The sequence below is a fragment of the Amblyraja radiata genome, chromosome 25 (genome assembly GCF_010909765.2).
Source record: "Amblyraja radiata isolate CabotCenter1 chromosome 25, sAmbRad1.1.pri, whole genome shotgun sequence".
Lineage (NCBI taxonomy): Eukaryota > Metazoa > Chordata > Chondrichthyes > Rajiformes > Rajidae > Amblyraja > Amblyraja radiata.
The window spans coordinates 35,725,540-35,748,579 of record NC_045980.1 but is presented as its reverse complement, the minus strand read 5'-3'; the positions used below and the strand labels follow the sequence as shown (position 1 = coordinate 35,748,579).

At 46.9% G+C, this 23,040-nt stretch overlaps 2 protein-coding genes across 4 annotated transcripts in view; one reads left to right on the top strand and one right to left on the bottom strand.

The window, feature by feature from the left end:
* dnah10 (dynein axonemal heavy chain 10) overlaps positions 1-2,606 on the top strand; it is a 140,706-nt gene extending 138,100 nt beyond the window's left edge. Inside the window, 1 exon segment of the mRNA XM_033043074.1 lies at positions 2,107-2,606. Coding sequence (XP_032898965.1) covers positions 2,107-2,253 — 147 coding nt within the window. The 3' untranslated portion in view covers positions 2,254-2,606.
* Positions 2,607-3,877: 1,271 nt separating this feature from the next.
* On the bottom strand, positions 3,878-22,656 carry ccdc92 (coiled-coil domain containing 92). Of its 3 annotated transcripts, none has more exons than XM_033043869.1 (4): positions 22,517-22,656; positions 7,983-8,128; positions 6,646-6,693; positions 3,878-5,214 (listed from the first exon to the last, which is right to left on the bottom strand). In XM_033043869.1, exons 2-4 carry the CDS (start codon positions 8,110-8,112, stop codon positions 4,445-4,447), a joined length of 948 nt encoding a protein of 315 aa, XP_032899760.1. In that variant the 5' UTR covers positions 8,113-8,128; positions 22,517-22,656; the 3' UTR covers positions 3,878-4,444. The 3 variants fall into 3 exon arrangements, with proteins under 3 accessions (XP_032899760.1, XP_032899758.1, XP_032899759.1); XM_033043867.1 differs by lacking the exon at positions 22,517-22,656 and adding an exon at positions 21,262-21,468; XM_033043868.1 differs by lacking the exon at positions 22,517-22,656 and having other exon boundaries at positions 7,983-9,499.
* Between the last annotated feature and the right edge of the window lie 384 nt (positions 22,657-23,040).

The window sequence follows — 23,040 nt, the reverse complement described above, 5'->3', positions numbered from 1 at the left end:
CCCATATCCCCTCCAACTTTCCTTATGTTCCCTACCCCATTCACAAGTTAAGTATCCCGGAATGTTTTATTTCCTACCCGATTTGTTTGTCAGTATTAATAGACAATAGGTGCAGGAGTAGGCCATTCGGCCCCTCGAGCCAGCACTGCCATTCAATATGATCATGGCTGATCACAATCAGTACCCCATTCCTCCCTTCTCCCCACAACCCTCTTTTCAACAAATTCCACTTTATCTTGACTCTAAACTCACATTGAATGTAAAGCTGCAAGCTCTGCCCCTTAAGCATTGTTCATAGAAACATAGGTGCAGGAGTAGGCAATTAGGCCCTTCCAGCTAGCATCGACATTCAATATGATCATCTAAAATCAGTACCCCATTCCTGCTTTTTCCCCATATATATTGATTCCGTTAGCCCTAAGAGCTAAATCTAACTCTCTTGAAAATGTCCTGTGAATTGGCCTCCACTGCCCTCTGTGACAGAAAATTCCACACATGAAAAGGTTTTCCCTCATCTCAGTCCTAAATGGCCGACCCCTTATTCTTAAACTGTGACCCCTGGTTCTGGACTCCCCCAACATCGTGAATTTTTTTCCTGCATCTAGCGAGTGCAGTGTAGGTTCACCAGGTTAATTTCCAGGATGGTGGGACTGATATATGGTGAAAGAATGGGTCGACTGGGCTTGTATTCACTGGAATTTAGAAAGACGAGAGGGGATCTTATAGAAACATATACAATTCTTAAAGGATTGGATAAGCTAGATGCAAGAAAAAATTCACGATGTTGGGGGAGTCCAGAACCAGGGGTCACAGTTTAAGAATAAGGGGTCGGCCATTTAGGACTGAGATGAGGGAAAACCTTTTCATGTGTGGAATTTTCTGTCACAGAGGGCAGTGGAGGCCAATTCACAGGACATTTTCAAGAGAGTTAGATTTAGCTCTTAGGGCTAACGGAATCAATGTAAACTCCCTCAATAGCAATAATGTCCCTCAAATTAGGAGATCAAAATTGCACACAATACTCCAGGTCTCACCAAGGCCCTGTGCAACTGCAGTGGGACCTCTTTGGTCCTAAACTCAAATCCTCTCGCAACGAAGGCCAACATGCCATTCGCTTTCTTCACTGCCAGCTGTATATGCATGTTTACTTTCAGTGACTGATGTACAAGGACACCCAGGTCACGTTGCACCTCCCCTTTTCCTAATCAGACACTATTCAGATAATAATTTGCCTTCCTGTTCTTGCCACCAAAGTGGATAACCTCACATTTATCCAGATTATACTGCATCTGACATGCTTCTGCCCACTCACCCAACCTTTCCAAGTCACTCTGCAGCCTCCTAGCAGCTCACACTGCCACCCAGCTTTGTGTCATCTGCAAACTTAGAGATGTCACATTTAATTCCCTCGTCTAAATCGTTAATATATATTATAAATAGCTGCGGTCCCAGCACCGGGCCTTGCGACACCCCACCAGTCACTGCCTGCCATTCTGAAAAGGACCCGTTTATTCCTACTCTTTGCTTCCTGTCTGCCAACCAATTCTCTATCCATGTGAATACCCTACCCCCAATACCAGGTGCTGTAATTTTGCACACTAATCTCTGGTGTTGGGCCTTGTCAAAGACTTTTTGAAAGTCCAAATACACCACTAAACTGGCATTGAGGACCACACTATTAATTGGGGTCTTTCTCAGGGCTGCCTTCCACTCTCTCATTTTCTTTTCCAAAACAAATTACTCCAGCAAATCTCCCTCTCACATCATCAGTGACAGAACTGCTGAATCCTTCCATGCGACTCCCACAGGTTCGGCCTACTGCAGTTGTGGGCCCAATGCTGCAAGAATCAAAATTGCTCCAGTCTGCCTCTGTCCACCCAAGCATCCTCCTGCTGCATAGAGATAACTACCTTTGCTGCTGAATCTCCTCACGGGCCATGCAGGACCTTGCACGGGGACCTGACCTCCAGTTTTTCACCCAATTCCACAGCATCTTCTGATTAACGTTATAACCTCATTGTTGCTTGACATTGTTTTCCAACTTTGTGTTACTGAAATGAAAAGCTCCTTTGCGGGGTGGTTTTGAACACTTTGTATTCCTTGCAGAATACGCTACGAACCCCAGTGTACACCACGTCTCTGCGACGGAATGCCATGGGTGTTGGGCTGGTGTTCGAAGCCGATCTGTTCACCACTAGACACATCTCACACTGGGTGCTGCAGGGTGTCTGCCTCGCCCTGAACGCAGACTGATTCATCGGCATCTCCAGGATCCACACAGCAAAGGATCCCGTGTATTTCTCACAGTGGGAGAGGCATTTGGTGTTCAAATTAAATTATTTAGTAAAGCAATTCACTAAGCAATAAGTAGTAATAACTTGATCAACAAATGGTAAGCATTGAGGAATCTGCTGGTGTAAAACAAAACCCAAGCCTCTCTAGTCCTTGCCCTATCCCTGAGAAAGCCTACGCTGTTTTTTAATGCAAGAAATTCTTTATTTCCCGTAATTGAGCAAGAAGGTTGTTCTGAGAATTTGGATTTACAAATGTTAACCTACTCTCAGGGCTAAAACCAGAGCAACGATAGAACTCTGATTTATTTTTTCCAATAATAAAGTTTGTATTCTGCTACCTTAACCAAATGTGTGCCTAACAATCCTTCTTTAGAATAATTTTATAAATTATTTTCACAAAAACAATAGCTTCACCCTTCCTGGTTTGCTGCCAAGAATTATCCACTAAGCTGGCTGTTGAGCAACCTTCATCATATCTCAGCTGTCGGATGGTATAATGTGGATAAATGTGAGGTTATCCATTTTGGTGGCAAAAACAGGAAAGCAGACTATTATCTAAATGGTGGCCGATTAGGAAAAGGGGAGATGCAGCGAGACCTGGGTGTCATGATACACCAGTCATTGAAAGTGGGCATGCAGGTGCAGCAGGCAGTGAAGAAAGCGAATGGTATGTTAGCTTTCATAGCAAAAGGATTTGAGTATAGGAGCAGGGAGGTTCTACTGCAGTTGTACAGGGTCTTGGTGAGACCACACCTGGAGTATTGCGTACAGTTTTGGTCTCCAAATCTGAGGAAGGACATTATTGCCATAGAGGGAGTGCAGAGAAGGTTCACCAGACTGATTCCTGGGATGTCAGGCCTGTCTTATGAAGAAAGACTGGATAGACTTGGTTTATACTCTCTAGAATTTAGGAGATTGAGAGGGGATCTTATAGAAACTTACAAAATTCTTAAGGGGTTGGACAGGCTAGATGCAGGAAGATTGTTCCCGATGTTGGGGAAGTCCAGGACAAGGGGTCACAGCTTAAGGATAAGGGGGAAATCCTTTAAAACCGAGATGAGAAAAACTTTTTTCACACAGAGAGTGGTGAATCTCTGGAACTCTCTGCCACAGAGGGTAGTTGAGGCCAGTTCATTAGCTATATTTAAGAGGGAGTTAGATGTGGCCCTTGTGGCTAAGGGGGATCAGAGGGTACGGAGAGAAGGCAGGTACGGGATACTGAGTTGGATGATCAGCCATGATCATATTGAATGGCGGTACAGGCTCGAAGGGCCGAATGGCCTACTCCTGCACCTAATTTCTATGTTTCTATGGAGGATCAGAGGTGATGGGTTGAATGAAATCTGATAAACAGCAGGACAGGCAGCATCTGTGGAAACACTTCAGGTTAAGGAGCTTTCAAAGTAAGCACTATCTACATGGTTTGTACTCAGTCCTTTCACAATTCAGTTAGGTCAACATCGTAAACATTGATGTAAAGAGTAGGTGCCAGACCCGTTTGGTCCAGACCAACACATTTCCCCCACCCTGTCCCTCCCTGCCCAATGTCTGCTCTCAAGTAATGACTTTCAGAAACCAAATAATCAGATCATCAATAATCATTTAATTGGATTACAAAATCAAACTTTGTATAAATGCAATGACCTGAATTCTGCAGCTGTTCCAGTGTATATAGACAGGCGATGGATGTTTCACATGCTGCTAGCTGGGCTTTGTCAACAGGTGCACAACACGCAATGTCACAGACCTTCATCTAACCAGGGCCTTCCACCATTAATATTATTGGAAAGAATAACAGTTTTGTTTATAGCTGCAAATGGTGTGCGATAGTAGTGTTTATACCAAGGTACCTTCTCTTTCAGCGATTACAGCTGCTTAGTGCAACAGCAAGTGTGGTTGTGTTTTTCTCAAACCACTAGTGCAATTAGATTACTGGTAGAAGCAAGCAGCAGGTTATACATTGGGCCAACAATTAACTACGACACAAAAAGAAATTCAGGAGACGTGATGGGTTTGCTTTCCCATAAACTGTTAGTTTGGCATTTGTATTTCCTCTCATTAAAAACAAAATTAAAAAAAAATGCTGCGTGAAGTTTTTGTCTATATTTTGTGCACAGCTATAAAAGCAACAAGCCAAGTAAAGCAGTCCTTTACACAGTTCTGTCTGTGCTCGAGTGCTTCCTAACCACCTTGCCATCATTGACCTGGTCCACTGCCAGCATTTCCACTGCAGCCTCAGCCTGTGCCCCGGCCATTCGGTGCGATATGTGGTGAGGCTTGTGCGGCTTGTCTCTGCCAGGGCTCGGCTGTTCCACACAGCCTCGCTCTGAAGGAATGGGTGGAATAGGTAAAGGCTTCTCCTTCATCAAGTGTACGTCGCACTCTCCCCTCCCCTGGAGGAAGGGTGTTGGGTCTGGCATGGCATCCATTGGCTCAGATCGCAGAACTAGCTTTCGTCCATCAGTCCCAAGTCTGTAGACCTCTGCAAACTCACTGTTCAAAGGAGAGGAAAGACTCTTCTTCATTCTACGGCGTGGGGTTTCTGGCATCTTGTCTTTGGGCGGTGATGGCTTATAATTGCTGGAGGCAGAGCTCGCAGTGGACGAGGTGTCTGTAGCCCCACTGCCCGATGCCATCAGCTTCTTCTTGGTGGCATGTAGCTGGGAGGTGAGGTAGGCAATGGTGCTGGCCCTCTGTTCCAGGTCACTGGACAACATGCTCAGCTTGTGACTTTTCATCTTCAGCTCATCCAGGTACTTCTTCTCTCGCTCCTTCATTGTGTTCTCCAGCACCATGATTACTGCATTCTTCTTCTCCAAATCCTTCATTAAATCATTATTTTCATCTTCTTTAGCTTTTAGCTGGGATTCCAGCTCTTCATATTTTTCCCTCAATTCCTCACTTCTTGAGTCACCGTTCCCTTCAAAGAAACCACAAACATTATTCTTACTGGTGAAGTGATATAATGTAGAAAGATGGACCCATGATAATGAGAATGCAGAAGAAAGTGAGGGAAATTAATTTACATGTAAATTAAAATGAAGTGCTGAAGATATTCATGGGCCAGTAATTACTCTTACAGCAGGTAGGGAGGCGAATGTCATTAACATGGGATGATGTGGCAGCGCAGACCTTGACTTGGCAAGTCTAAATTTGCTGAATGGGAAGCATTCAAAGGAGAAAGAGAGAGTTCGGGCCAACCCTGTAAGTAAAAGCCTCGTCCAGAACCCTGGATGTGGAGGGATAGCAAGGGTTGGATAAAGAGGAAAAGGGAGCATGTGGCAGGTGTAGGGACCGATGGACTATGGGGAAGATTCATCAAGAGATGAGAAGATGGAGGGAGGCACTTTAAAAGGAAAAGAGGGGTCACAAGAAATCACTGGCAGACAGGATTGAGGCAAATCTGCAAGTGTTCTACAAGCATATTAAGGGCAATGGAATCAGCAGGAAACATGGGACAAGAACAATCTGCATAGAGAAATATTCACAAAGGAAACCGTCTGAAGCTGGAGAATTCAGTGAAGGAAAGGTGAAAGTCTAATGCAGGTCTCCATAGATTAGGGGAAGGTACAGGATTAAAGGAGCGGGTGAGGCAAGGAAAGGGATTGCTGGGACTGGGTGAGATTTTTAGGTTTTCACTGGACACGTGACATTGAAGATGACTGGAGCACAGCAAACAAGGTCTTGAGAAATGCACTATCATAAACAAGTCATGTCGTTGCTAGTTTAGTCTATTATAGACACAGATACTGAAATACAGTCAAAAACTTTGTTTAGCATGCTATCTAAATCATATACTTGATTAGATGTCGTGCAAAAGCAAAATGGAGTTCACAACAAAGTGCTACATATAAAGAATAGGTGCAGATTATAAATGAAACGCAATGGTCGCAATGAGGTAGACTGGAAGATCAGAATCATTATGCTATTGTGGACAGATGACCAAAACTGAGTAACACTATTCTAAGGTGCCTGTCATTTAGAAAGGTCAGGAAAATAAAGGAAGTGGATGTGGTTGGTCTATAAAGGAATAACATGAATGAATGAATACATTTATTGGTCAAGTATGTACACATACAAGGAATTTGCCTTGGTGCTTCACTCGCAAGTAACAACACGACATACAGTAACAATTAAGAATGACACATATCGCAAATAACCAGAGCCAACTCTCTGCATATGGCGAAGGACACAAAGTGCTGGAATAACTCAGCTGTATACATAACCAGCACCTTCAGTTCTTTGTTTCAACATTTTGTCTCCTCATAGCTTCCTTTGTTTAGGTGTAAAACCCTAAGTTTACTTTCAAAGTTAATGCCAGCTGGAGAGGCAGGATCCATGTTGTTCTTACCTGCCTGCTCTGATTGTGGTGGCATCATGGTCAGTTCAAAGGCCAGGTCTGGAAACAAAAATAAAAGGACATTTCAGAAACTGATTCAATTTTTTAAATGGTTCAGACAGTAAAACACACCACTGCCCACTCTCCTAATATAATCAGACCCAAACTATCAGATCAAAAACCACTCCAAAATAATGTCCCTATGGACAATTCACTCATCATAATCTTATTAACGATTTAAATATAAATTTAATTTCTAGTCAATTGTCTCAGAAAGGGATTGATGTTTGTGCACATTTAGACATATTAGCTTCAAACTTCATCTGTGAATGGAATGGGCCATGGTTTGGCTTACACAGCATTGTGGCAGAGAGCTGGCCACATACTTAATGGGTGAGGCAAAGGGAACTAACTCCTGCATTGCAAAGGCTACAGGCATACAAGCTACAGGCAGAATCAGGTTGGATAAGAGAAGATTAATTTGGTGGGATGAAGTCCAGACACAGCATATTTGAAGTGAAAGTGAACCACAAATAATGAACCATAAACCTCAATGCTTCAATGCAATGGTCTAGTAACGAGTGGGTCAACTTTCCATTGCAGAGGTTTGCTTTGAACGAGTGTTGTGGGCTGTGGGAGTGAGGGTGTGGGACTGGGACTGAGGGTGTGGGACTGGAAGTGGGAGTAAGGGTGTGTGAGTGGGAGTGAGGGTGTGGGACTGGAAGTGGGAGTGATGGTGTGGGACTGGGAGTGAGGGTGTGGGCATGAGGGTGTGGGCATGAGTGTAAGGGTGTGGAGTGAGGGTGTGGGGCTGGAAGTGGCAGTGATGGTGTGGGAGTGAGGGTGGGCATGAGGGCGTGGGAGTGAGGGTGTGGGATTGAGGGTGTGGGAGTGAGGGTGTGGGACTGGGACTGAGGGTGTGGGACTGGAAGTGGGAGTAAGGGTGTGTGAGTGGGAGTGAGGGTGTGGGACTGGAAGTGGGAGTGATGGTGTGGGACTGGGAGTGAGGGTGTGGGCATGAGGGTGTGGGAGTGAGGGTGTGGGAGTGAGGGTGCGGGAGTGAGGGTGCGGGAGTGAGGGTGCGGGAGTGAGGGTGCGGGAGTGAGGGTGCGGGGGTGAGGGTGTGGGGGTGAGGGTGTGGGGATGAGGGTGCGGGGGTGGGGGTGAAGGTGCGGGAGTGGGGGTGGTGAGGGTGTGGGCATGAGGGTGTGGGAGTGAGGGTGCGGGAGTGAGGGTGCGGGAGTGAGGGTGAGGGTGCGGGAGGGTGTGGGGGTGAGGGTGCCGGGGTGGGGGTGAGGGTGCGGGAGTGAGGGAGTGGGAGTGTGGGTGGGTGAGGGTGTGGGAGTTACCGGAGCAATGCTGCTGCAGTTTGCGTATCTCGGAGTGCAGGCCCCTCAGCGTGTTGGCGTGTTCCTGTTGCAGGAAGAGCAGGTTCTTCTGTGCACTGTGCAGCTGCATCTCCAGGTTGGACATGGCCATCGTGTAATTCAGGCACCTACAGTGAAAGCAAATCACAACAATGTGCGTCCCCAGCATGCACTGAGCTTAGCGATTCTACACAACAATGCCGCTGACTCTAGAACTCCCAAGATCAGTGGAAAAACAAAACTTTTCAAACATTGATAAATCTCTCGGCACAAGTTAGGGATAAGTACAGGGTCATCAGGTGTTCAGATCACAATTAGTCTAGTGCAAAAGATTCATGTGTTCTCTGCTCAACAGCAAGAATGACCACAGCACTGCGGATTACAGAGGTCTTGTGCTCACTACACAGTGAGTAATTGTGTCAAATCCCAGCAGTTCAGTTGGAAACTGTGTATTGTTGGTAAAGCTAGACCTAAATGCCAATGAAGTGATGGAGAGTTGGATTGTGTAAGAGAAACATGGTGACAGATGTTGGTTTAACCTCCCAAGTGACTGGGATTGCCTTATTGCAAGGAGCCTGGATATGGAGTGGGGATAATGTGTATGGTGTATCCAGGTGACGTTTTTGAGCCAATACGTAAACAATTCTGCACAAGAAGGGCTGATGACCTGCATTTAATGTTGATAACTAAAGTCAGGCTGGTGTGGAAATGTCAGTGGGGGACCATTTTGGGGATAGGCATCATAAATTTGCAGTTATAGAGAGAGACTAGGATCATCTGCAAGTTAAAGTCCCAAATTGGGGAAGCTGATTTCCATAACCCACGACAGGACCTGGCAAGTGGATTGGGAGCAGTGGTGTGGTAAACAGCATATCCGTGTGTGGACAGGGCACGTGTTCAGCCAGGCTGTTTTGGTCCGATTATAGAATCCTGGGTGTCAAGGGATATTGAGGACTGAAAGAAAAACAAGGATGCACAGAACAGGTACAGGCAATTGGTCAGGAGGAATAGTGTGTGTAGGAGAAGTCCTTGAAGAATATAGGAAATATGGGAGATATAGGAGAGCACTTAGAAAAGGTGGGAAGGCAAAAAATGGGTCCTGAAATGAGTCCTGGCAATCTCAGTCAGGAGGTATTCCAATGTATATGATCTGTAATACATACTGAATGATATTCAGTGAGGGAGAGAAAGCAGCATCCTTAGGGGGGTCAGAGGTCAAACTGTGTGGAGCCAGGAGTTCCAAATGAATACTCATCTCTGTTCACTGGATTAGGCATGTAGGAAGTTTGGAAGCATTTGTGTGGTCACAATACTGGAGAGATTTTGAGGAACAAGATTATTATTCAGGTGTTTACACCAATACACTGTTCTAACAAAACTCTACCCCTCATGTGAAACCTTGTATATTAGATATAAATTAGATAACTTCAAGACCCAAAGTCAAAAACTTTTTTCATGACAGACAAATTTTCATTGTTTTACCACCAATTTGGACACCAAAAATGTGGCATTAAAAACTCTGTCACATTTAGTCATGAATATTTAATTCATAAATAAACTTCATGTGGCCACTCATACATATGTTTTGATAATGATCTAGGGAAATATCTTCATCAATACCAGGAGAAAAATACAGTAACATATAGATAATACAGTACAGTAAAGGTCCCGTCAAGGTCATTGGCGTCCATTGTCACAACGATCGTTATCGGGTTCGGGACGTCTGTAAGTTAAATTGCGGAGTCTCCAAACCTCTAATGCTTTTCAAAAACACAACGAGGTATCCTATGTTTAAGAAGGAAGTGCAGATGCTGGAAAATCGAAGGTCGACAAAAATGCTGGAGAAACTCAGCGGGTGAGGCAGCATCTATGAAGCGAAGGAATAGGTGACGTTTCGTGTCTTGACCCGAAACGTCGCCTATTTCCTTTGCTCCATAGATGCTGTCTCACCTGCTGAGTTTCTCCAGCATTTTTGTCTACGAGGTATCCTATGGTAGTAGCGATTTTTGGGCGAGTTAATTATTTTTTCTTACTTTCCAATTTAATATATCAAAAACATCATGGTGTCAAAATCGCAACAACCGTTCCCGATATATTTTCTGACTTTTTAAAATCAATTAAAAAAAAATGTTGGACATCAATTGGTCATCAAAACTAAAACTGAGCCAATCTTCAATTTGTTTAACTTTCGTACGGATCAAGTCGCTAACTTCATTCCTTCGTGTCAACTTCGGGAAGCCCCGCAACGACCGTTACTTACCAAATAAAATTGGCCCAAATCAAACGATCTGACGAATCATCGGCCATCGATAGCTCAAATCCATAAGGTAATGTACCATTTAGATCACGTTGGTGAAAATGTTTGGTTTTCACTAATAATGTAACGTTTGAGTGTCCACCGCAACGCAACGTATGTTTGTGTGTACGATGTGTAAGGCGCGTTGGATCCACTCAGATGGATGCAGTATTCCACTACATGATCAGGTGAATGAAGTGGAAACAGTGTTTACAATGTTATTGTTCCATGTGGTATTCATAAACATAGAAAGGAATAAGAAATACGTGCACTTACTGTGCCAACCAGGTCATTGGTGGACACCGTTCGACAACCATTGCACAAAATGTATTTGTGTATTCTGATGCCATTTTCGGAAACTTGCCATCAATATGTCATCTTTTCTTACATTTTTTGTTGATACTATGTTAGTCATGAACCCAATAAAGTGCTTGTCAACTTTTTTGAAGGAATTTGAAATTTGCCCCCCTTTTGTGTGCAGTATTGTAAAAAGACACATTTGCATTGAGTTGGAGGAAGTGTTAGATGTGGTGATAGTTCCCCTGAGCCTAACCCTGACGGAGATCTTGAATCGTGAGGTGCCAGATGATTACAGGATAGAGACAAGACAAGTAACCACAGGCCAGTGAGTCTCACATCAGAGGTAAGGAAATCATTCAAATAAATTCTGAAGGACGGGATTTATTTAGATATGGAAAGGAAGTCATTAAAAGACTCGGTCCGAAACGTTACCTATTCCTTCTCCCCAGAGATGCTGCCTGTCCTGCTGGAGTTACTCTAGCTTTTGTGTGTCTATCTTTGAATTAAGTCCAAATGGCCTTATTTGTGAGAGACCTGTCTTGGAACTTTCTGAAGGGATGACGAGCACATTGGGCAGCATTAAACTACCTTTCAAAAGACATTGCCATTTCTCTCTTGGTTTTGTTATTTTCTTTAAGGGCCCTGTCTGATTTCAGCTTACTAAACCCATGCTACCTTTTCACTTTTAACTAAATTTACAACATCTCTCATCATGCAAAGCTCCCAAACCGTGCCAACCTGGTCTTTCTTCATCACTGGAACCTGTGGTTTTTCTGTGTAGCTGGTCTTTAAACAACTGCCAAATTTGGACTTAGCCAATAACAGCTATGCCTAATCAACTCTCCACACCTCCTGCCTAGTAACATTGTCATTTGCCTTCCCTTAATTTACTACTTTCCCCCCAAAGTTCTCGTGTCCGAGGTGCTCAGTTCCCGACACAAATCCCATATGCACCTTCCCATCTTGGATTATTTGCAAACTATTTCCAGAAATCGGACTTTGCCGGCTTGACCTTGCACTAAACGTTATTCCCTTATCATGTATTTGTACAGTGTAAATGGCTCGATTGAGAAATACTGTAGTATCAGCCAATTAAAACTAAAGTTGTCCAGGCGGAATGGCAAGGCCAATTTGTATGATGTTTTAATGACAGAGTCAAAGACCTTGAGTTTTCATTTAATTGTTCAAGAATACATTTAAATGAATAGCTTGTCGTCAGGCACATATTACAATGCTTTCTATTTTAAAGAGCTTATGGACTAGAGTCTTGAGGCAATGACACGGATACCCGTAGATTGTGGCAGAGCTTGCATAATGGGCTGTAAACGGAGGCGTGCAATATCGCTGGCAACAATGAGCTCAATACTTTCACACCCACTTAAAACAGAAGGTCAGTGGTGGAATGCCACCCCCCCTCCACCCCCCCAGTCTTGGGTACACCAGTACCAACGGTTACTGAGGCAGACATAAGATTGGCTTTCGTGAGAGCAAATCTGCGGAAAGCAACTGGAGTCCCTGGCATCATCCTCAGCAGGCAGTTATTCAGACATCTTTAACCTCTCATTACACCATGCTGAGGCCCCCACCTGCTTCAAAAATACCCGTCATCCCAGTAGAATGCCTTAATGATTACTGTCTAGTGACATCCACCATCATGAAGTGCTTCGAGAACATTAACTCCAACCTCTCAACCAGCCTCTGCCTTAAACATCATAATCCCATCCAAACTCATCTCCAAACTCATGAACCTTGGAATCAGCTCCCTCCTCTGCCACTGGTCCTTGACTTTGTGACTCACAGACCTCAATCAGTGAGGATAGGTGACAACGTCTCCTCCACAATATTTCAACACCAATTTCCTGCAAGGATGCACTCAGTCCCCTACTCCCTGTACACTAACAACCGTACGGCCAAATTTGGCTTCATCTCCATCTACAGGTTTGCAGACTACACCGCTATGGTGAACAATGACAAGATGTAGTACAGGAAGGAGGTAGAGAACTGAGTGATGTACTGTCAGGACAATAACCTCTCCCTCAATGTCAGCAAGACATAGGAGCTAGGTATTGACTTCAGGAAGCTTGGTGGAGTAAATGCTGCAATCAGCATCAATGGTGCGGCAGTGGATCTGGTTGAGAGCTTCAAGTTCCTTGGGGTTAATAATATCAATGATCTGTCATGGACTAACCACATTGGTGCCACAACCAAGTAGGCATCAGTGCCTCTACTTCCTGCAGCATTGTCCACTGACCAACAACTACATATGCACCAAGAAAGCCTACTGTCGGGTTGCATCACAGCTTTGTTTGGGGACAGCTCTGCACAAGACCGCAAGATATCGCAGAGAGTTGTGGATGTAGCCCTGTCCATCACACAGACCAGACTCCTCACCATTGATTCCATCTACACTTCACGGTGCCTCAGAAAAGCAACCAACGTAATCAAAGACTTGTCATCCGGGTCATTCGCCCCGCCTTACCTCTCTGAGCTGCTCCACCTATATGCTCCTGCCCGGTGCCTCAGGTCAGCTGATCAGCTGCTCCTTGAGGTACCAAGGTCTAAGCGGAAGCTCAGAGGGGATAGAGCCTTTTCTGTTGCTGCTCCGGCACTCTGGAACACCTTGCCGTTGCACATCAGACAGGCCCCCTCACTGTCCATCTTCAAATCCTCCCTAAAAACATATTTTTATTCTTTGGCGTTCGACACTGGCTGAGGCATTGCTCCTGTTTTTAGTGCTTTTAATGTCTTTTAATTTTTAGTGTGTTTTTATAGTCCTTCGTTTTACGGTTTTTACTGGTTTTTAATTGTTTGTAATAGCTTTTTGTTCATGACTTCTCATGTACAGCACTTTGTGGCAACTGTAGTTGTTTAAAGTGCTTTATAAATAAAGTTATTATTATAAATAAAGTTATTATTCCTCTTGCTCCCTATTCCCATCTGGCAGAATGTTCAAAAGCTTGAAAGCGCGCACCGCCAGACTCAGAAATAACTTCTCCCCCTCAGTTATCCGGCTTCTGAATGGTCCTTCCAAGGCTAGGGTACTGTCCGATTCACCTCTGCCCCATTGAGGACATTGGACTTTGTCTATGGAACTGGTGCGCTGCAATGCTGAGAACTATATTCTGCACTCTGTATCTTCCCCTTTGCTCTACCTATTCTATGAGTTTGATTTGATTGTATTTATGTATAGAACATCTGATCTGATTGAATAGCATGCAAACATGCTTTTCACTGTTCCTCAGTACATGTGACAATAATAAACCTAAACATAAACATAACAGCCTGTCTACAATCTGATTGCCCCTGAAATTTATGCCCACAACATCTGAACATCTCTAACCCATATGTTGGACACTGATTCAGGAGTGTGGGAACACTGGCTCTCGGTGTGGCCATAGACAGAGTTCCAATGGGTCCAGGCTTCACCCAACAAGACACACACTTGCACAGCTGGACAGAGTGGAATGAGAGAGAATTACCTTCAGGTTCCTGCCTTGTGGTTCTTGGTGTTGGATCCAGGTAGGGTCACACGTGAAATGCTTAACCCAAGGTCACCTCACTACAACTTCCATTAATATACATGTTTCCAGAAAATCTCACTGGCCAACAGTAACCACAAAGCTTCCGCGTTTGGTACTTTCACAAACGCTGTTCATTTATAGATGAAAATATTACGTCAGACATTTGTGGAATGGGGCTGAAGTGAGACAGATCCGGTGACATCACGCAAGGTAATGGTGATGTCACAGCACCCTGACCTCACGGCAGTAACCTCACCATGACCTCACCATGACCCCACAGGGAGTGCCATAATCCCTGGCTTTAGCCGGGACTGCAGACACGATGGCAGTGGGCACGGAACTAGGCGGCACATCCACAACCGCTGGGTACAGGAGGAGAATGAAGCCCACGGCCCAGGGGAACAGTCTCGTCCAACGGGAGGGGAGGACAAAGTCTGAGGAATCCAACTGCTTCTCCACGTGTTTCAATGGTGAACACTCATGGAGGCAGAGTCCATGGTCTTTCCATCAGTCTTTGCAATCGGAGGGAATCTTTCTAAAATTATCAGTAGATGGGAAGATTGTGGAGATAAAAGATGGGGGTCAGGGTCAAGGGGGTTCAGGGTTTGAGTGAGGCTCAGGGTGGGGGGGGGGAGGTCAGAGAGGGTGGTAGGGATCAGTGGAAGTCAGAGTCAGATGGGTCAGGGTGAGATGGTATGGGGCAGTCAGAGTCAGGGGTGTGAGGGTGGGGAGTCAGAGTCAGAGGGGTCAGTGGGTCAGGGTTCGGGTGGGGGTCAGGATGGGACAGTCAGAGTCAGTGGGGGCCAGGGTCAATGGAGGTCAGGGTTCGGGTATCGTGGGCTAGTGGGATTTCTATCCCAGGGTTCACAGGTGATGAAAATTAAAAATCTGCAGATGCTGGAAGTCTGAAATAGAGGTGGGAGTTGCTGCAAATACTCGGCAGCTCAGGCAGATCAGTAGAAACAAAAACATAATATTATAACCAGGAAAGTGAAAGTACACTAAGCTGCCGTGAGGCAGGAGATAGAAAAAGCAAAATTTGGTGTGGCCAGCTGGAGCTGGAGCCAACGGACCATGGAATAATCGTCTGGAAGGTGACGAGAGAGGGGAGAGCCACGACTGGTGCTGGAGTCCTGTTGACCATTGACCATGGCAGCTGGTGGACTAGTGAACATCCACACCAGGGCAGGTGACTCGGTGATCACCAACTCACTAGTCAGTCTGTAGATGGACGTCCCAGGATCACGCAATTCACATGTGGTGAAATGGCAATCAAACACTCGACACCTTTTGTTATTCACTATCAACACCCTCCAACTACTCTCTTCTCCAGCAACATTCCTATGGCTTCCCAGTGCTGTCTCCTTCCTTTGCTCTTCCACACCTGTCTGCCCTCTTCCCCTAACCAAAAGCAAGGCATCAATAACCTAGGGTTAGGGCGCGGCAGTAGAGTTCCTGCCTTACTGAACCAGACCCAGGTTTCATCCCGACTACGGGTGATGTCTGTACGGAGTTTGTAAGGTCATAAGGTCATAATGATAGGAGTAGACCTGGGCCATTCTGCCCATCAAGTCTACTCCGCCATTCAATCAATCTACCTTTCCCTCCAAACCCCATTTTCCTGCCTTCTCCCCATAACCTCTGACACCTATACGAAACACGAATCTATCCATCTCTGCCTTAAACATATCCACTGACTTGACCTCCACAGCCTTCTGTGGCAAAGAATTCCACAGATTCACCACCCTCTGACTAAAGAAATTTCTCCTCGTCTCTTTCCTAAAAAAACATCCTTTAATTCTGAGGCTGTGACCTCTAGTTCTAGACTCTCCCACTAGTGGAAACATCCTCTCCACATCCAAGCCTTTCCCTATTCTGTACGTTTCAATGAGGACCCCCTCATTCTTCTAAAGTCCAGCGCGTACAGGCCCAGTGCTGACAAATGCTCATCATAGGTTAACCTACTCATTCCTGGGATAATTCTTGTAAACCTTCTCTGGACCCTCTCCAGAGCCAGCACATCCTTCCTCAGATATGGTGCCCAAAATTGCTCACAATATTGCAAATGTAGCCTGACCAGCACCTTATAGAGCCTCAGCATTACATGTTCAAGAAGGATCTGCAGATGCTGGAAAATCGAAGGTACACAAAAAAGCTGGAGAAACTCAGTGGGTGCAGCAGCATCTATGGAGCGAAGGAAATAGGCAACGTTTTGGGCTGAAACCCTTCTCAGCATTACATTCCTGTTTTGTATACAAGCCCTCTTGAAATAAGTGCTAGGATTTAGTTTGCTTTCTTTACTACCGATTTGAATTGCAGATTAACTTTTTGGGAATCCTGCACCAGAACTCACAAGTCCATTTGCACCTCCAATTTCTGGATTCTCACCCCATTTAGAAAAAGGTCTATGCCTTTATTCCTACTACCAAAATGCATGACCTCACTTTATTATATTTTACTACACTATATTCCATCTGCCACTTCTCTACCCACTCTCCCAAACTGTCCAAGTCCTTCTGCAGAGTCCCCTGCTTTCTCTACACTACCTGCTCTGCCACCTATTTTCGTATCCGTAAACCTGACCACAAAGCCTTCAATCCCCTCGTCCAAATCATTAATATACAACGTGAAGAGTAGCGGCCCCAGCACCGACCCCTGCGGAACTCCGCTAGTCACTGGCATCCAACCAGTAAAAGCCCCCTTTATTGCCACTCTTTGCTGTCTGCCATCCAGCCAACCTGGGTGGTGGGTGCATGGAACGAGCTGCCAGAGGAGGTAGCTGAGGCAGGGACGATCGCAACGATGGAAAATTGGACAGGTACATGCATAGGTTTAGAGGGATATGGGCCAAACACAGGCAGATTAGACTAGTGTAGATGAGACATGGTCAGTGGGAAAGTTGGGTGGAATGGGCTGTTTCCATGCTATATCACTATATGACTATGACTTCCAGCAAAAGGTGAATTTTTGGCGGTGGGAGGTGTGGGCGGTGGGCGGTGTGGGCAGTGGGCGGTGTGGGCAGTGGGCGGTGAGTGGTGTGGGCGGTGTGGGCAGTGGGCGGTGTGGGCAGTGGGCGGTGTGGGCAGTGTGGGCAGTGTGGGCGGTGTGGGCAGTGGGCGGTGTGGGCAGTGTGGGCAGTGGGCGGTGTGGGCAGTGGGAGGTGTGGGCAGTGGGCAGTGTGGGCAGTGGGAGGTGTGGGCAGTGGGAGGTGTGGGCAGTGAGAGGTGTGGGCAGTGGGAGGTGTGGGCAGTGGGCGGTGTGGGCAGTGGGAGGTGTGGGCAGTGTGGGCAGTGTGGGCAGTGTGGGCAGTGGGCGGTGTGTGCGGTGTGGGCAGTGTGGGCAGTGGGCGGTGTGGGCAGTGGGCGGTGTGGGCAGTGGGCGGTGTGGGCAGTGGGCGGTGTGGGCAGTGGGTGCGGTGTGGGCAGTGTGCGGTGTGGGCAGTGGGCGGTGTGAGCAGTGGGAGGTGTGGGCAGTGGGAGGTGTGGGCAGTGGGAGGTGTGGGCAGTGGGAGGTGTGGGCAGTGGGAGGTGTGGGCGGTGTGGGCAGTGGGCGGTGTGGGCAGTGGGCGGTGTGGGCAGTGGGCGGTGTGGGCAGTGGGCGGTGTGGGCAGTGGGCGGTGTGGGCAGTGGGAGGTGTGAGCAGTGGGCGGTGTGGGCAGTGGGCGGTGTGGGCAGTGGGCGGTGTGGGCAGTGGGCGGTGTGGGCGGTGTGGGCAGTGGGCGGTGTGGGCAGTGGGCGGTGTGGGCAGTGGGCGGTGTGGGCAGTGGGAGGTGTGGGCAGTGGGCGGTGTGGGCAGTGGGCGGTGTGGGCAGTGGGCGGTGTGGGCGGTGTGGGCAGTGGGAGGTGTGGGCAGTGGGCGGTGTGGGCAGTGGGCGGTGTGGGCGGTGTGGGCAGTGTGGGCAGTGGGCGGTGTGGGCGATGTGGGCAGTGGGCGGTGTGGGCAGTGGGAGGTGTGGGCAGTGGGAGGTGTGGGCAGTGGGTGGTGTGGGCGGTGTGGGCAGTGGGCGGTGTGGGCTGTGGGAGGTGTGGGCAGTGGGCAGTGTGGGCAGTGTGGGCAGTGGGCGGTGTGGGCAGTGGGCGGTGTAGGCAGTGGAAACAGTGGGGACAGTGTGGGCAGTGGGCAGGCAGTGGGTGGTGTGGGGAGTGGGTGATGTGGGCAGTGTACCGGTCGGCAGTGGGCGGTGGGCATTGTAGCTGCAGAACCAACTGCACTGGGAGAGCGGGCAATGTCGTGGGCAATGCCACCGCACCACCTCCTATCGACAAGACCAGATCACCCACACGATTCTCCGCTTGTTGAGACTGACACACACAGCGTGTAGCATCAGCCTGACCTCGAGACAGATGACGGCAATGATTTCATCAGCAGTCGGTTTTGCAGCAACACAACCCGGCAGCGTCTATTAGCATGATAAATAATGAATAGGACTGCAGCCATTAGGAGAGAAGGGTCACACCAACACACAAATCTGCTTCCTGCAAGATCTGGAAACACTCTCTCTCATACTAACCTCAATCCCACTGCCATTCCACAACACATGTACACGCTCACACACACCATCACACATGCTCATATATGCTCACACCCTCACACACACCATCACTCACACACACGCGCACACACACGCTCTTACTCACCATCATACACACGCTCACACCATCACACACGCTCACACCCTCGCGCACATCTACAAAACGTGCCGAGGATCACGCGTTTTACACTATTGAAACTACTCTCCTGCTGTACAACTATTACAACAAACTCTGTACAACTATTATTTTGTTGGACTTGCTATAGCATTTCACTTTCATTACCAAGTAAACAGCCTGACTTATTCAACTACCCACACAGGGTGGTGCCCCAGCCAAACTCCACACTGACAACTGGAGCACTGCTGCGTCACACTGGCTCCAAGCTCTTTAACTGACAAGGAACAGAAACATATTTTAATTAGATCCCCGAAACCAAACTACCGCAGATGCTGATGAAAGATCACTGATCCAAACATGAACTCCCTTCTCTCTGCAGACCTGACTGCTTGGTCTTATTTTAATTGGATATCCCAAATATGGCTGATCAAAAAATCCAAAATTGTCATTGCAAATGATGCATGATAAATGCACCCACATCTGTAGGAATGATTATCAAACCATCAAAGGAATGATAAAGGTTAAATGCCCCCACAACAGTAAGGGGAGGAGGAGGCAGACACAAAATGCTGGAGAACTCAGCGGGTCAGGCGGTATCTCTGGAGAGAAGGAATGGGTGACATTTCAGGTCAAGACCCTTCTTCATACTGAGACAAGGGTCTCGACCCAAAATGTCACCTATTATTTTTCTCCATAGATTCTGTCTGAGCCACTGAGTTACTCCAGCATTTTGTGCCTTTCTTCGGTAAACCAGCATCTACACAGGGGAAAATGAAGCTTGGCTGAAGGATGGAGGGAGGAAGGAACATAACCTAGCAGCCACAAGGTGATAACATCAATGGGCGGTCAGCTCGAGATGGTCACTGTGTGATTACTGCAGCATGTTACAATGAGTTTCAGCCTGTGTTTAAGAGAATGCTGCAGCTGTGAAACAAGACAGCCACAATTCACACTCCTATAAAAAGTTATTACATCAGCAATGAGATTCAAACTACACACAGCAAGTGTGGCATCTGCATGGCAGAGGTGAGAAAGTGCTGCTGATTTAGGTGATGCTGCACAAAACAGGCCCTTCAGCCCACCGCGCCTGTGCTGATCATACCTATCCAAGCTAATCCCACTTGCCTGAATGAATTCTTTATCACTCTGTGTGCTGCTCATTTAAATATCTGTCCAGATGCCTCTTAAATGTAGACACAAGTATTTAGACACTGAAGAGAAATGTCTAGATGACATTTTGGTTCAGGATCCTCTTCAGACCAGTCTGTAAAAGTGTCCCGACCCAAAACAGCATCCGCCCATTCCCTCCACAGATGCTGTCTCGTCTGTTGAGTTCCTCTAGCACTTTTTTTCCCTCCTAAATATTGTTTGTGCTCCTGCCACCACCACCTCCTCCAATACAGCTCAGTCCAGACATCAATGACTCTGTGTGTGAGCTTTATCCTCAGATATCATCTGATTCAGTTCTTCATGCCCCGGGGACTGAATGGATCAGGTAATCCATAAGAACGTAATAAACTACCCATCCCACCACCCAGGTGCAAATGTTTCATCCACTTGCCCCACACAGGAACTGTGTGATTAGCTCACTACTGGCCGGGTAATCTGGGCTCACACATCACCCTGACTTTCAGCTACATTTATATTTGGTATTGGTTTGTTATTATCACAGGGAGCGAGAAACAGTGAAAGGTTTATATTTGAACATGCTGCTGACAACTGATGGCTAGGACTGTGAAGAGTTAACAGATTCTTATTAAGTCATCAACATTACAGGGCGATTTCCTCCATATCACATGAAACAGATCACATTAATATTTACATAATCTGACAAAGATTTAACCACAAACCAGAATAATCATGCCAAGTAACTAAAATCAAAATGGTGCTTTTGAAAGAACATAGAAAATTAAAGTGCAGGAACAGGCCCGTTGGCCAACAGTCTGTCCTGAATATTATACCAAGACCAACTCTTATCAGCCCGTACATAATCCATACTCCTCCATCCCCAACATCCTCAATGGGCCGAGAAAGTCAAGTTTATTCAAGTTGAGTTTATTATCATATAACAAGTGCACTGTATACAAGTATGTGAAGTACAGGCACAGTGAAAACATTGCTTGCAGCAGCATCACTGGCACAAGACATCAGTTATACAAGAAATACAGAGGCAAGTATTTGGAGGATTCCAATGATTACTCCCCAATCAATTGACGTCATGGTCGTTGATAGTCATGGAGCTACAGAGCACAGAAGCATGCACTTTGACCTAACCAATCCAAGTTGGCATACTGAGCTAGTCCCATTTGCCTGCACTTGGCCCAAAGGCCTCTACACTTTTCTGATCCATATTTCTTTTAAAGGTTTTTTTGTTGTTGTTAAACAATTAACACCAGGAATGTTCAAGAGCCCAGAATCAGAAATTATCAGTTACCACAGAGAATATAACAGTGTTTGGTTTTAATGAAGAGCAAGAGTCAATTTGAAATATTTACCTTTTTTTCAAAGATGCATAGTGACGCAGAGGCAGTTTGCACACTAGTGATGGATAAAGAAGACTTGTGCAAGTTAGGGCCCACCCAGCATTGCTAAATAAACTCAAGTAGAGCATCCTCATTTACAAGCCCACACATTTTAGGGAAGTATAGAGATAACTAGAATGCAACTTCTCTCAATATAGAACACAGAACAATACAACACAGGAACAAACCCTGCAGCCCGCAGGGTCACGATGAACATGATGCCAAGTTAAACTAATCTCCTCTGCCTGCACATAATCCATATCCCTCCATTCCCTGCATCCATGTGCCTGTCTAAAAGTCTGTGACATTTCACTACCAACAGCTACCAAAAGGCAAGAACAAGGGAAGAATGTAGGAAGGTGTCCATCCAGCAGGTTCTTCACAGTGAGATAATACAGTGAGGAACATCAGCTGACATTTGTGGAGAAGCTTTTCAAAATTTTAATACAACACAAACGGCCGGCTCTCACTGTCAGACCATCTCCCAGTCCCAAACTCTCCAACCACCAGCAATGACATCTATTTACCATCTCATTTGCATTTTTTGTCTACCTTCTATTTACCACCTCATCCTTTTAAAACCTATTAATTCACCCCTTGACCTTCCAAATTCTAAGATCGCTGCTTTGTGCAACACTTCCTTATGATTTAACCCTTGGCGTCTCAGTGGTGCTCTGATAAACAGCAACACCATCGCTCTGGGGGACTGAAGCCAGTCAAAAGCAGACTGTTGAAACCAAAGATGATAGAGCTCTATGATCTTTGGCTGAAACCAAGGATGGGACTGAGCTGCTGCACGCATAACATGGTGCACAAAAACACACCCTGATAGGAAAATTACTGGAGCTGAATCCCGACTGAGGAAAACAATCAACATCCCACCATCCTTTATGTGGAGTTCGCCAGCAATATCAGACCCAATTCAGAATAATATCAGAAAATAAAATAAACGTTTCTCGGACGCAATCAAAGATGTTCTTTTGGGCAATTTTCGAAGCAGCAAAACCCTGAGTCAGAGCAGCGGCGGCTCGGTGAGGCCGGGGCCCGGGCACTGACCACCAAACCCCGGGAAGGTGACAGACAATGGTGCGGGATGAGGATGAGGATGAGGGGCCCCGGCACCGCCTCCACTGCAATGCGGCGCGGACCCCCGGACACGACACCGCACCGCCGCCACAGCCCAGCCCAGCCCGGCCCCGCGCTCCCGGCTCCCGCTCCGGTCACCCACCTGCTGCCGCTGCCCGGCTCCCGGCTCCGTCGCGCACTCCCGCTCCCGCTGCTCGCTCGCTCCCGCCGCTGTTTACCCGCCGAGCGCGCGCACCATGGCAACCGCGCGCCGCCGGGACCCCTGGCGGCCGTTGCTGCACAAGCCCCGCCCCCTGACGCCCTGACCCAGGGAGAGCAGGTGGGTGAAGGCGGGGTTCACTGCGCAGCCGCCAACTGCTGGCCTAGTCTCTGCATCTGCATCTGGACCTGGACCTGCATCTGCATCTGCATCTGGACCTGGACCTGCATCTGCATCTGCATCTGGACCTGGACGTATAGTACGCTGACAACCTCTAGCTAGAGCATCACTCACTCATCACATCCAGGTTACGCTCGCATGGGCACTGGTTGCAAAAGGGTTGTTTAGATTTTTGATGTGGGCAAGTTTGGTGAGATGATCCATGTCCAAGTTGTCGAGCTGTGACTTGAAGAGTGGCAAGGTTGGTGCACACCTGGTGGTGTCAGGAAGGATGTAGCACTCTGGGA

What these genes read in the sequence shown, in the direction of transcription:
- ccdc92 (XM_033043867.1), bottom strand. Translation starts at nt 21,383, where the DNA reads ATGAGGATGCTCTACTTGAGTTTATTTAGCAATGCTGGGTGGGCCCTA. An exon ending in TATGCATCTTTGAAAAAAAG is followed by an intron (nt 8,129 to 21,261) that starts GTAAATATTTCA and finishes CTTTCACTGTAG; the next exon opens with GTGCCTGAATTACACGATGG. An exon ending in ACCACAATCAGAGCAGGCAG is followed by an intron (nt 5,215 to 6,645) that starts GTAAGAACAACA and finishes GTTTCTTTGAAG; the next exon opens with GGAACGGTGACTCAAGAAGT.